This window comes from Leptopilina heterotoma, unplaced genomic scaffold (genome assembly GCF_015476425.1).
Source record: "Leptopilina heterotoma isolate Lh14 unplaced genomic scaffold, ASM1547642v1 Lhet_455, whole genome shotgun sequence".
In the NCBI taxonomy this organism is placed as follows: Eukaryota; Metazoa; Arthropoda; class Insecta; order Hymenoptera; family Figitidae; genus Leptopilina; species Leptopilina heterotoma.
Window position 1 is genome coordinate 328,466 of NW_025111089.1, and position 12,666 is coordinate 341,131.

General features: G+C 38.9%; 1 protein-coding gene across 1 annotated transcript; it reads right to left on the minus strand.

Annotated features, from left to right (window-relative positions):
* Positions 1-11,126: 11,126 nt before the first annotated feature.
* Positions 11,127-12,341, minus strand: LOC122507252. The gene has a single exon (XM_043619869.1). It carries the CDS (start codon positions 12,339-12,341, stop codon positions 11,127-11,129), a length of 1,215 nt encoding a protein of 404 aa, XP_043475804.1.
* Between the last annotated feature and the right edge of the window lie 325 nt (positions 12,342-12,666).

Genomic DNA, 12,666 nt, shown 5'->3' on the forward strand with positions numbered 1-12,666 from the left:
AAATTGATCAGATTGGCTTAAACCTGAATACTTGGAGATTTCCAGGGTCTCTGATTACGAATCTGAAATTAGTTTTTTATAATTCAAAATATCTGGTTCAATATGGTGGAAATTTTTAAAAATTTATTGTATTTGTTTGAAACTTGTTAATCTGACATCAGTATGATAATTTTTGGTGAAATCAAATTTCGTTAAATACCCTAAAAAACTAATGTCAGATTCGTAACACAGCCTCACAAAAAAAAGTGTCGTGCGCGGCAGACCAGACTAGTCATTTCCTATGTATTTTGACGCGCTGAACACGAATCCAAAGTCCGTTTTGCTCCATCACGTCAGGATTTTTTTCTAACCTCAAAAAATCTGTCGGATTTTGAGAGGTGGGCTATTTTTTCTTAAATTAATGGATTTACTTCAAACTTGGTAACTAGGGGTTTTTTTGGTCGCTGATGACGAATTTGAAGTTAGATTTTCAAAATTCAAAATGGCGGATCCAATATGGCGGACGAATTTTTTAAAAGTTAATGGATTTACTTCAAACTTGGTAACTAGGGGTTTTTTGGGTCGCTGATTACGAATCTGAAGTTAGATTTTCAAAACTCGAAATGGAAATTCTTATATACATAAGTAAGGTATTCACGTCCTTTTATGGTAGCGCACTCTTTTGTCCTCAAAGGATCTGTGTAATGGTTTTCGTTTCAAATTGGTGCCTCCAGGTACAATATCCCTTTTCAGCATCCAACAGTAGTCGAACATCATATTTACATCCCATCTTCCTTGATAACGACGCTCAAATTCTTTAAGATCTTGAAGGAATCGTTCTCCTTGTTCTTCATTGTAATCTCCCAAATTTTCAGGGAATCAATCCCGATGCGAGTCTAAGTAATGCATCTTTATGCTCATTAAGCATCCTAACTTACCAAAATTTTTAATCATATCACTAACTATTTGCTCCCAATTTTCACTCTTGTGATTACCCAGAAAATTTTCGACAACTGCTTTGAAACTAAGCCATGCGGCTTTCTCCTTTTTATTCATCTTAGTGATAAATTGCTCACATTTTAACAATTTGCGAATTTGTGGTCCGTCAAAAACCCCTTCTTTTAGTTTCGCATCAGATTTTTCTAGAAACTTTTGTTCCAGGTATTTAAAACAGTTTCCTTCTTTATCTAAGGCTTTGACAAATTGTTTCATTCCTCCTAGTTTCGTGTGTAAGGATGGAATTATCACCTTTGAAGGGTCGATTAGGGGATTTTCTATTATATTTTTTGAACCTGGTTCGAAAGAATTTCTTTTTGGCCATTGTTTTTTAATGTAGTGATTTGCTCGATCTCTACTGTCTCGCAAACACAGGAAACATGTTGTTTTTGTAAAACCTGATTGTTGTCCAAGTAGTATGCTTAAAATCTTAAAATCTCCACAAATTTGCCAGTTGTGTTCTCGGTATCTAATTTTATCCAAAACTAGTTTCATATATTCATAGTTTTCTTTCATTTCCGTTGAATGCGCTATTGGAATTGGAGCATAAATATTAGTATTATGTAGTAGTACTACTTTTAAACTTCTTTTCGAAGAGTCAATAAATAGTCTCCAATTTTCATCTTTGTATATATTTGTTTTTAATTTATTCATGAGTCCGACAACATCTGAGCAATATACCAACGACGGATTTTCATCTTTTGTAAAATATTGTCGGAATTCTTTTTCTCTGTCTCGATAAAAGCTAGCTGTTGTGCCTTTTGATAACAAGTTTTTCTTCTTCAACACTGATTCTAGGTGTTCTGCACAATCCTTCGGCAATTTTAAATCTCTAATGAGATTGCTAAGTTCTTCTTGGTTAAACGTTTGTCGAATCTTTATCTCCTGTTCATCATACGGAAGGTAATAGTCGTCCTCATCATCGGTTCTCATGTCTTTATTTTCAAAATCTAGAACATCTTCAGTTGAACTGTCAATTTCCAAGGTTTTGGGAGAAGAAGGTGGATTGCATGAAATTTCTGGTTTTTTTTACAGTGGGGACATTAGCATACAATATGTTCTTTTTATTTTTGTTATTATATCCTTGCACATTGGTGTTGCAAAAATAACAATCTTTTTGATTTAATGGTTTTTCCCACAAAGTTGGCTTTATAAACTTTAGTTTATCCTCTTTTTTATGATTCCAACGAGTTAACATTGTGTAACAGGAACTACAAATTTTGTGTGGAACAAAATTTTTATCCTGATTGGTTATCTCAAGATCAAAATAATCTTTGTAGATCTGTTTGATATTTTCATTTATTGATTTACGATTTTTGGGGACATCGAATTGTCCACATATGTAACAAAATGCATCTGCATTGCTGTCGCATAAGTGTTCCGACGTTGTTACTGCAAAATTAAGTTTTGAAGCCTTTGGAGTTTTATTATTGTTTTGATTTTGAGAAGCCATGATTTATGTGAAAACCTGCACGTTAGGGATCCTGTCCCGATCGCAGGTGAGTCCGCCGTCCTAGGGGTGATAACCCTCATACCTCCCCAGGCCTAAGTATGAGAGCTTTCCGACTTTGACGAGGACAAAGTCAACTCGTCGTCGGACATACTACGGCATCATCCTCACACCCTAACGTCCCCCTGCAGGGCAGCGCGCCTACGCTGGCTTTGTTACTTCGATAAACAGGAAGCGAATCATTCTACACATCCCCTTTCGGGGCAGTTGTCATCGCCTACTACATTTATCGAAGCAGCAGGATTAGTATTGTGCTGAAACACAATAAAAGTGCAAAGCGTACAAGGTAAACAATGTATTTTTAAGGAATAAGATAGTGAAGGATAGAGGATATTAAAGTTCCTTTTTATCTCGTTGCTTAAAAATTTATTATTTAACTTTTACATCTTATTGTCACATTATTACCTCAATGAAAAAAGTTTTGTGCATTTGCCGAATTGATCTCTATGATGCAATGAGACCCAACTGTCAGTTCTTGAGAGTAGTTCATTACAAAAAAAAAAATTACAGTTCCCGCTACACAACACTCTACCAAAAAATCTTTCGGAGCAGCCAAACGGAAAAAATTTCTGTGCACTGTTTATCTCTATATGTGCACCAATGGTCCTTAATTACAGTACAAATCTTACACTTTGAAAAGGGATCTAATCTAATCTAATCTAATCTAATCTAATACCGAGATCGAGCTGGATTTTCCTCAAGAGGGGAAAGTAAGCACCTAGGTTATAGAACCCATTGTACCAGACTCCAGCTCGCTCGTTTATAGCAACCCCTTAGAGTCCTGTTCTTCTCCAGAAGTCCAGTATCTCTTCTATCGATAGGTTGCTCACTTGGTTAGGGTGAATAATTGCTTGACCCCAGCTAGATAGCCTGATCCTAGCTAACGCTGGGCATTCAGATAATATGTGAGTCGAAGTTTCGTTACTTTCCCCACACAGTCTGCACATAGGTGAAACTTGTCTGCCTATTTTATGCTGATGGTAGTTCAATAGTCCATGACCCGTAAGTAGACGAACTACGGTTCTAACTCTGATCTTATCGAGTTTTAGGAGATCGCTCGCTCGCCTCTTGTTGAGTGCTAACCCCAACAGAGTTTTCGCTTGCCTTCCCACCCCAACGTTCGCCCAATACTTCTCATGTTCCTTTTCACCCCATCTTTCTATGGCTCCCTTAACCAAGCATGGCATTATTGCCACTGCTGGTTCAGGACCTATAAATTTCGTCTCGGAACCGGTTTTCGCCAAGACGTCTACTCTTTCATTACCCTTGATTCCCGAGTGACCCGGTACCCAAATCAATGAAAGTTTATTTGTTGAACCCAACTCATCTAGTACGCTGCGGCATTCCCAGACGAGTTTTGATTCTATTGTGGGATTTTTCAGAGCCCCTAAGGCCGCTTGACTGTCCACACAAATACTAATCCTCTTGCCCTTTGTTCCATTTCGAATGGATATTTGGGCGCAAGTTAAAATCGCACAGACCTCTGCCTGCCAGACCGTGGCATGTTGTCCTAATGACTCAGCCACTTTAATGCAGCCAGTTTTCCGATAAATTCCGAAGCCTGCACCGCAGTCCATCTTGGAGCCGTCTGTATACCAGACTTCGTCCCCAAGTGGAAAACCTTTCTTCCAGTCCATTCTGGAAGGTGTAATGATCTTAAAGCGGGGTTTAAATTTCACCCTCTTGATCATTCTATCTTGCACCATACTTAATTCTGGTATTGATAGAATTGAGCGTGGAAGCTTGGTGTGTATACCACCAACCTTCCACCTTCCCTGCGCAGTTAACCTGCTCATAGTAAGAGCCGCCTTTTTCACCGCGGCAATATGCAGAGGTGCCTCGGCAAGCATGAATCCCAACGCAGCTGTTGGCGTGGTCCTCATTGCCCCCGTAATACCCCTGAAAATCATTGCTTGCAGTTGGCCCAGTTTCTCTTTAACCGTTATCAGTTGAGTCCTGGACCACCAGACAACCACCGCGTGAAGAAACCTTGGTTTTAAGATCATCTGATAGAGCCAGTTGACCATATTAGGCCTTAGTCCCCATGATGACCCTATCGCCCTTCTACACGCCCAAAACGCGGTACAAAACCTGCTATACTGATATTCGAAATGTTCCCTCCAAACCAGCTTTTTATCCAGGATTACTCCCAGATACTTAGCCGATTCTGAAAAGGAAATCTCTTTTCCATAAAATATCGGTTTCTTCAAACTCGGTACCTTATATTTTCTTGTGAAAACTACTATATTCGTTTTCTCTGGGTTTACAGAAAGTCCAGTCAGATTGCACCAATCCTTGACAATCTTAAGCGCACGTTCCGTAAGTTCTAAGAGGGTCTCAATTGAGTGCCCTCTTATAATTATAAGGAAATCATCCGCATAACTTTGCGTATAATATCCCTGGCTATTGAGGTTTCTAATTAACTCATCTGCCACTAAGCACCACAATAAAGGAGAGAGAACTCCTCCCTGTGGGCACCCTTTTGAGACAAGGCCGGTTACCTTGGCCTCACCATACTCTGCCTCCAGGGCCCTTTCGCGAAGCATGCTGTCGATCCACTTAACTAGCGGCTCGGGCACACCTCGCATTCTGGCTGCCCTGCAGATAGTTTTGCTAGAGGTGTTAGGGAAGGCACCTTCGATATCAAGAAAGGTACCAACCGCATAACCACCACTGCTAATTTGTCCCTCTATTCTACCTACTGCCGAATGGAGGGCTGTTTCTACTGAGAAGCCTGCTCTATATGCATGCTGTCCCTGATGTAGGGGAAAATCTCTAAGACATTCCTGTCTAATAAACTTATCCACCAGTTTCTCTAACGTCTTTAATATAAAGGAAGTTAGGCTGATTGGCCTGAAGTCCTTCGCCGCAGTATAGCCTGACCGACCGGCCTTCGGAATAAACACAACCCTCGTCTTTTTCCAAGACTCCGGTGTATAACCAAGAGCTATACATGCTCTCATAATTTTACACAGGGGTACTCTAATACAATCCAATCCCTTTTGCAAAAGAACCGGATATATACCGTCCCCCCCTGAAGCCTTAAATGGTTTGAAAGTGCTTATTGCCCAATCAATCCCTTCCGGAGTTACAACCCTGGCTGCTAGTTTCCAGTGTTCCCGATATCCTCGGTTCCTACCTGGTCCTATGCCCTGGCTGTTCTCCAAACCTTCTCTAAAGTCCGGGAAGTTTACTTCCATCAGGTGCTTTAGACACTCCCTTTTATCCTGGGCATACTGCCCATTAGGCAGCTTAATAGTAGTTAATTTTGCCATTGGGTCTCGAGCTAGTACTTTATGAAGTCTTGAAGCTTCTGGTACCCTCTCGATTCCCTCGCAAAAACTTCTCCAGCTGACACCCCTTGCCCTATCTACTTCTTTCTTATAAGAATCGCGAGCGGTATGATATTCATCCCATGCTCGCTGATGCCTACGTTTCTTGGCTTTATTAAAAAGCTTTCTTACAGTTTTCCTATGTTCCTCCAAACGGGGAGTCCACCATTTACCGCCCCCATTGAAGCCCATTTTCTTAACTACACAGTTCCTTTCAAAGGAACAGATAATAGAATCTCGCAGATATTCCGCTGCAAGCTCTAACTCCTCCATCGTTCCATAGGAAGTGGGGAAGCATGCCATGGAGGCCTTGAGGTCTTCACTATATGAAGCCCAGTCGGTACTCCTAGGATTACGTCCCCACTCCTGTTCCCGATCCTTCGATTCCAATCTAAACGTAATAAGCCTGTGGTCCGAGAGGGAATCTTCATCAGACACCCTCCAGTCCCTCACGCCATCACAAAAAGACTTGGAACAGATCGTAATATCCAACACCTCTTTTCTGTTAACAGTAACGAAAGTCGGCTCATTACCCTGATTTAAAATATCTAAATCTGTATCTAACAGAAAATCTAAAAGTCTTCTGCCTCTATCGTTAATGTCAGTGCTGCCCCATACGACATGGTGCGCATTGGCATCACAACCTATTATTAATGGGAGACCTTGCCGTTGACAGTAATCTACCAACTTCTCCACCTCTGCAGGTGGTGCGGGGTCATCCCCCGATCCCGGAAAATATGCGGAAGCTACTAATACCTCCCTTTTATTTCCGTTCTTTTCTAGGTACTTAGCCTTAACAACAACTAAGTCCCTGGTAGTTAATTCCAATAGAGGGAAAGCATCTAGACCTTTATAGATCAGACAAGCCGTTGGAACTGGTTCCTGTGGTGAACTGACTAGCACCCCACCGCCACTTAGACCTCTGATCTTACCCTTGTAAACCCAAGGTTCTTGAACAAAGGCTATAGCTGCCTGCATCCTTGCAAAGTTCTTGGCTAAAATCGCCGAAGCGCCCTTACAATGATGCAAGTTAATCTGCATACAGTAGATCCCGGAAGCAGCCATATTTAAGACTGACTCACGGTCCCCTCTGTCGCGTCCACACCTTGATCGCCAGCATCGTGATCCCCCAAAAGGGCTCTTCGACGCTCACGTGTGTGGTTTTATTTTTATTAGTTTCTGTAGTATCCATTATGGTCCCACGAGAAAAGAGGAAAGAAAGGTCATTCCTTAAAGAGCCTCTATTTAAGGAAAAGGCTAAATTACATCTGAAAGTTCGCCTGGTATCTCAGAGTCTCGTTCAAGATACCTCCATTCAAGCCCCACCCCGGGGACGGGTCGTCCAGAAGACGGGCCCTTCCTGTAACACAACCGTTCCCGAGCTTTACGGTTTACGGTTAATTGTGCCCAGCGAAGGTCGTCCCCCGTCCAACCCCCTCCCCACGGAAGAACCCGACGGATTTGTTAACCCTAGTATCATTCATCCATGGACACGAGTTCATCACGGATTGGGTGGCAGAGACTCGCGCCTCAATCGCCATGGCACAGCCAACGTAACCATGGAAGGGTTTCTTCTTGGTCAGACTTCCACCAGTAGGAAGTCTTCGGAATGGACCCGCGGTTAAGCCTCTGTCCATCCCGTCTCTCTCGATATCCCTCTAAATCCCCGTGCCCTGAGACACTGCCCAGCGAAACACAGAAGATTCGGTTTCTGTAGCGGCCGACCCATTTTGAAGGGTTCGCCCTCTCAGTCCCCACGAGAGATATCGAGAAGTAGCCTCCCACTGGGTAAAAGCCCCTCGTGCACCTCCCACCAACGGCAAGGTCTTGAAACCCCTAGGGAGGGTGAAAAGGGATCATATACGGCCCTTTTTAGAGACAGCAAACGCACTTCCATCGGACAACCTCTGCATCAACTGCACTGGAACACAGGTCTCCTCAGAGGTGGGCAGGTTATTCTAAAATGTAACGCTACAAACTTGATGGGGAGTTGTTCCAAATGACTTCCAGATTCCAAATTTTCAAACCGATAAATCGTACCTGATCCTCTTTTCGAATTATCTCTTGTACAGATAGTCGGAAACTTGAAAAATTTATTATCTTAATGTGGAAGCTTTGATTCAGGAGACTGCTGATTTTTCGTTACTAAAAATTTTTTAGACAAAGATTTTATAGATAATTATGGTTCCGAATTGTCTCTTCTTCAATAAACTTTTTGATTTTTTGAATTTGGACACGTCTGTCACATGGTAAAATGCTATATATATATATGAATATATATATATAATTTCAGAAGCCTGCAAAAAAATAAAAATTTCCGTTGTCTGAGATCGAGAAGTCATTTACCGTAGCTTTTGGTGCGCTAAATCCAAATTAACATTTAACTAAAACCTTCCATCACGTCAGGATTTTGAAAAAAATTGGGGGTAAAATACCCAAAAATCATTTTTTAGTAGTTTTTAAAAAAGTGATTGGATTCTCTAAGAATTTGTTACTCGGGCGTTTTCGGAATCGCTGATTACGAATATGACGTCAGATTTTCAAAACTCAAAATGTTGGATATAATATGGCGATCGACTTTTAAAAATCGATTTGATTTGCCTAAAACTCGTTACTCGAGGGGTTTCGGGGTCGCGGATTAGGAATCTGTCGACAGATTTTTTTATTTTGACATTATATTCGTAATCAGCGACCCCGAAACCCCTGAGTAACAAATTTTAAACCAATTCAATCATTTCTTAAAACAGGTGTATTTACAAAAACTAAAAAGTGATTTTTGGGACTTATAAGGGAGAGTGGGGTAATACGGGGTACCGGCCTTATTTAACAAACGAATTAACCAATCGCGATTATATTTTACATAATACTGCACCGAGACGATAGTTTCTTGTTTACAAAACCTAAAAGCCATGAGAACAAATCTTTTATCTGTTTTACTAAAAAAACTGTTTTCAACGATTTTCTTGGGAATTTTTCACTTTTTTAGGAGGTGTCTATTATTTAATAATAACAGTTAATAAACTATATAAAATTTTTTATAACTGGCAAGGGTTACAGAAAAAGGGAAGCATGTTTTTTCCTTTGTTGAATCGTAAATTGTAGTAATTAATCATTTTATTCAATTTCGTAGGTGCGGGCAAGATAGGGTAGGGAAGATTGGGGCAAGACGGGGTACACAAATGAAGCAAAAGAAAAGAGAAATAAGGGAAGTTAAGAAAACTACTTAAATCAAGACTGAATAAAATAAGAGTGACCAAAAAGAAAAAAGCTTGTTATGTTAAATCAATAATTAGCGATGGTAAAGTGGAAAATACACCTTGTCTCTATAAATTGTAATGGTTATTATTTAGACTCAAATGAAGGCTGGGCTGCTTGTTCTGTCTGTGGCCAATGGGCTTTGTGCAGTTGTGCTGGTGTCGATGACGAAGATAAAGATGCAACCTATACTTGTAAAATTTGTTGACAGAAATAGGTTGCTTTTTTAGTACCGCGCCGGTGGGGCAAGATAGGAAGATTTGCAATTTTTTCTACATTATTAATTTTATGATTTTTTAAGAAACAGATGGCCTTTGTACGCCTTTATTACTAAAGACTGATTCCCAAAGATGGTTATTAAATAAAATAATAAAATATATATTCGATAGTTTTCGTTTTTTTGCGCTTTAAACCGTAAGTACCCCGTCTTGACCCACTGTCCCCTACCCCCACTTTTCTTAAAATCATGAACATAATTATCTATAAAATCTTTGTCTAAAAAATTTTTAACAACGAAAAATCAGCAGTCTTCTGAATCAAAGCTTCCACATTAAGATAATAAATTTTTCAAGTTTCCGACTATCTGTATAAGAGATAATTCGAAAAGAGGAGCAGGTACGATTTATCGATTTGAAAATTTGGAATCTGGAAGTCAATTGGAACAACTCCCCACCAAGTTTGTAGCGTTACATTTTAGAATAACCTGCCCACCTCTGAGGAGACCTGTGGGAAGTGAGACAAGCGGTGCACGGACATTTTTTCCGTGCAGGGGGTTCAAAATGTGAAAGTCTGACTATAGATTCGTAATCAGTGACCCAAAAAACCCCTAGATACCAACTTCGAAGTAAATCCATCAATAGTTAAAAAATTCGTCCCCCATATTGGAGCCAACATTTCAAATTTTGAAAATCTAACTTCAAATTCGTAATCAGCGACCCAAAAAAAACCCCTAGATACCAAGTTTGAAGCAAATCTATTAATTTTTAAAAAATTTGTCCGCCATATTGGATCCGCCATTTTCAATTTTGAAAATCTAACTTCAAATTCGTCATCAGCGACCCAAAAAACCCCTAGTTACCAAGTTTGAAGTAAATCCATTAACTTTTAAAAAATTCGTCCGCCATATTGGAGCCGCCATTTTGAATTTTGAAAATCTAACTTCAAATTTGTTATCAGCGACCCAAAAAACCCCTAGTTACCAAGTTTGAAGTAAATCCATTAATTTAAGAAAAAATAGCCTACCTCTCAAAATCCGACAGATTTTTTGAGGTTAGAAAAAAATCCTGACGTGATGGAGCAAAACGGACTTCGGATTCGTCTTCAGCGCGTCAAAATACATAGGAAATGACTAGTCTGGTCTGCCGCGCACGACACTTTTTTTTGTGGGGCTGTGTTCTAATACAGTCCAACCCATTCATACTAATGTTAAACTACAGTTATTGATATTGAAATATTGTGTTTAACTTTATTCGAAAATTAGTATTACTTGTTCAAACATTTCATAAGGATCTTTTCAGTTTTAATCCCCAGTAAACAAAAACTAATTGAAATAAATTAAAAAGAATTCACAAAGAGTTTCAGTGAATCACGCTTTGTGACAAATACGAATTGGAGCTATGTTGCAATTTTCCTGAATTCGTCAAACTGTATTGAACTTCTAAACCTTCTATTCATACTAGTTCAATGGACAAGTTTTAGTGCCTTTAATTTTTTTCAATTCGTCAGCACGAATTCAATGCATGCCTTGGTCATTTCTTACGAATGCGAATTCGTTTGCACAATTTCAGGCAAATTGAATCGAATTCAATCGAATATACAAAGAGCTTGAATGAATCCCGCTTTCTAGCAAAAATCTTAATTCATTTTAATCCGTTTGAATTAGTTTTTTTTTACTGGGTTGGTTCTGAATAATTTTTTGGTTCAAATTCTTCCACGCCAATAAATGAAGAAAGTTACGGCCGTTCATTAAGAGCAGAATCTGAAAAATAAATTATGTTATAAATTTACAACAAAGATAAATGTAAACTAAGTATTTTTCTTTTACTTACAGCAATTTAATGCAAATTTCCAAGCGCTTTTTTTATAATGATATATTGTTTGTTAATCCAACGGTGTCCATGAAATACATCTGGCGTCAATAAATCATTATATGTTAAAGAAACATATTGTTCATTAATTTTAACTTCATAGGACATTAAAATCATATTGTGCTCAACAGTTGTAACTGTTCGACAAACGAAAATAGGATTCTCGTTTCTCCAAACAATGGCATGCAAGACTACGAATTCAGGTAGATTTTCTTCACTGTACCCTGTAGCTAAAAAGCATTTCAACGGAACATATTTAATTCCATTTATCATTACCCAATTTGCAATTTGCAAACGTCTTACATCAGGAAATAAATCTTGATAAATAATTGCATCGATAGGAACCCACTTTGAAGGACCTTTAGTCATTTCTCTTCCCAAATCTCCTTGTAATATAAATGCTTCACGCAACTGGTGTTTTTTTGCTAATGTCAGTGGTAGATTTTTATACGTGAGTAGACATTGAGCCATCCGTTTAGAAACTTGATGAAAAGCTTCTGCTCTCATCGTTTTATAATTCTGTAAAGGCCCATATCTTAAAATTGCAGCTACTCTATGTAATAAGAAATGCTGTTTGGGAGTGAGATGTTCATTGTAGGCTGCTTCAAATGTTTCCAGATATCCTGAAATGCATCTACTCAAATAGTCTAATATCGAGGAATTAATTGTATCGGCATGTGAAATAAGAATATATTCAATCATTTTCAAATAATTCTCTAACGCAAGCAATCCTTCAGGAACTTTATCAGAAATGATTAATGGCAACATTGTAACTAATTGTGCCATCTGTGCCGCTGTCTGCTTAAATCCTTCATTCATATCTATTACATGCTTTTGACTGATTGGTGATGGTTTTTCAGATTTTTCTGTGTATCCGTAATCAAAATCTGTTATTCTACCATTTAGATCGTCAAGAGAAATTAATTGTAAAGTAAAACAAATTTCTCTTAGAAACAGTTTGGTGGTTCGAACACAAATTCCCAACCAATCATCGTGAACTAAGTCTGGTGGAGTGGACAGTAAAGGATGAAATCCTTCTATTAAAGTCAAGGCGGTTTTTCTATTAATACCGTACCCCGTTCTTAATTCATCTTTTCTCCGCCCAACAGCATTTTCAATTTGGTCTACTTGACGATCATGTTCTTCTTGCGTACGAAGCAGTGTCTGATTTTCTCTACACATATCTCTCACTTCAGTCAATGTTGCTTAACATGTTCTGCAAGGGTGGCGCGCAATAAATGATTCCCTAAAACCACACAATTGATATACAGCTAGGTTGTCACCAAATATTACTGAAACAGTTCCATAAACCATGTCACCATTTGGTAATTGAATACCTTCTTCCAATTTCTTAATATCGTTCACAATGTGATTCAAAACTGAATTCATCCCATATGTTTTTAAATGAGGATTCGATACAATACCAGCCAAATTTATAAATTTCAATTGTGATTTATGTTCAGATTTTATATCTTCATCTACCCAGTAAAACATTCCCAGCTTATTA

What these genes read in the sequence shown, in the direction of transcription:
- LOC122507252 (XM_043619869.1), bottom strand. Translation starts at nt 12,341, where the DNA reads ATGTGTAGAGAAAATCAGACACTGCTTCGTACGCAAGAAGAACATGAT.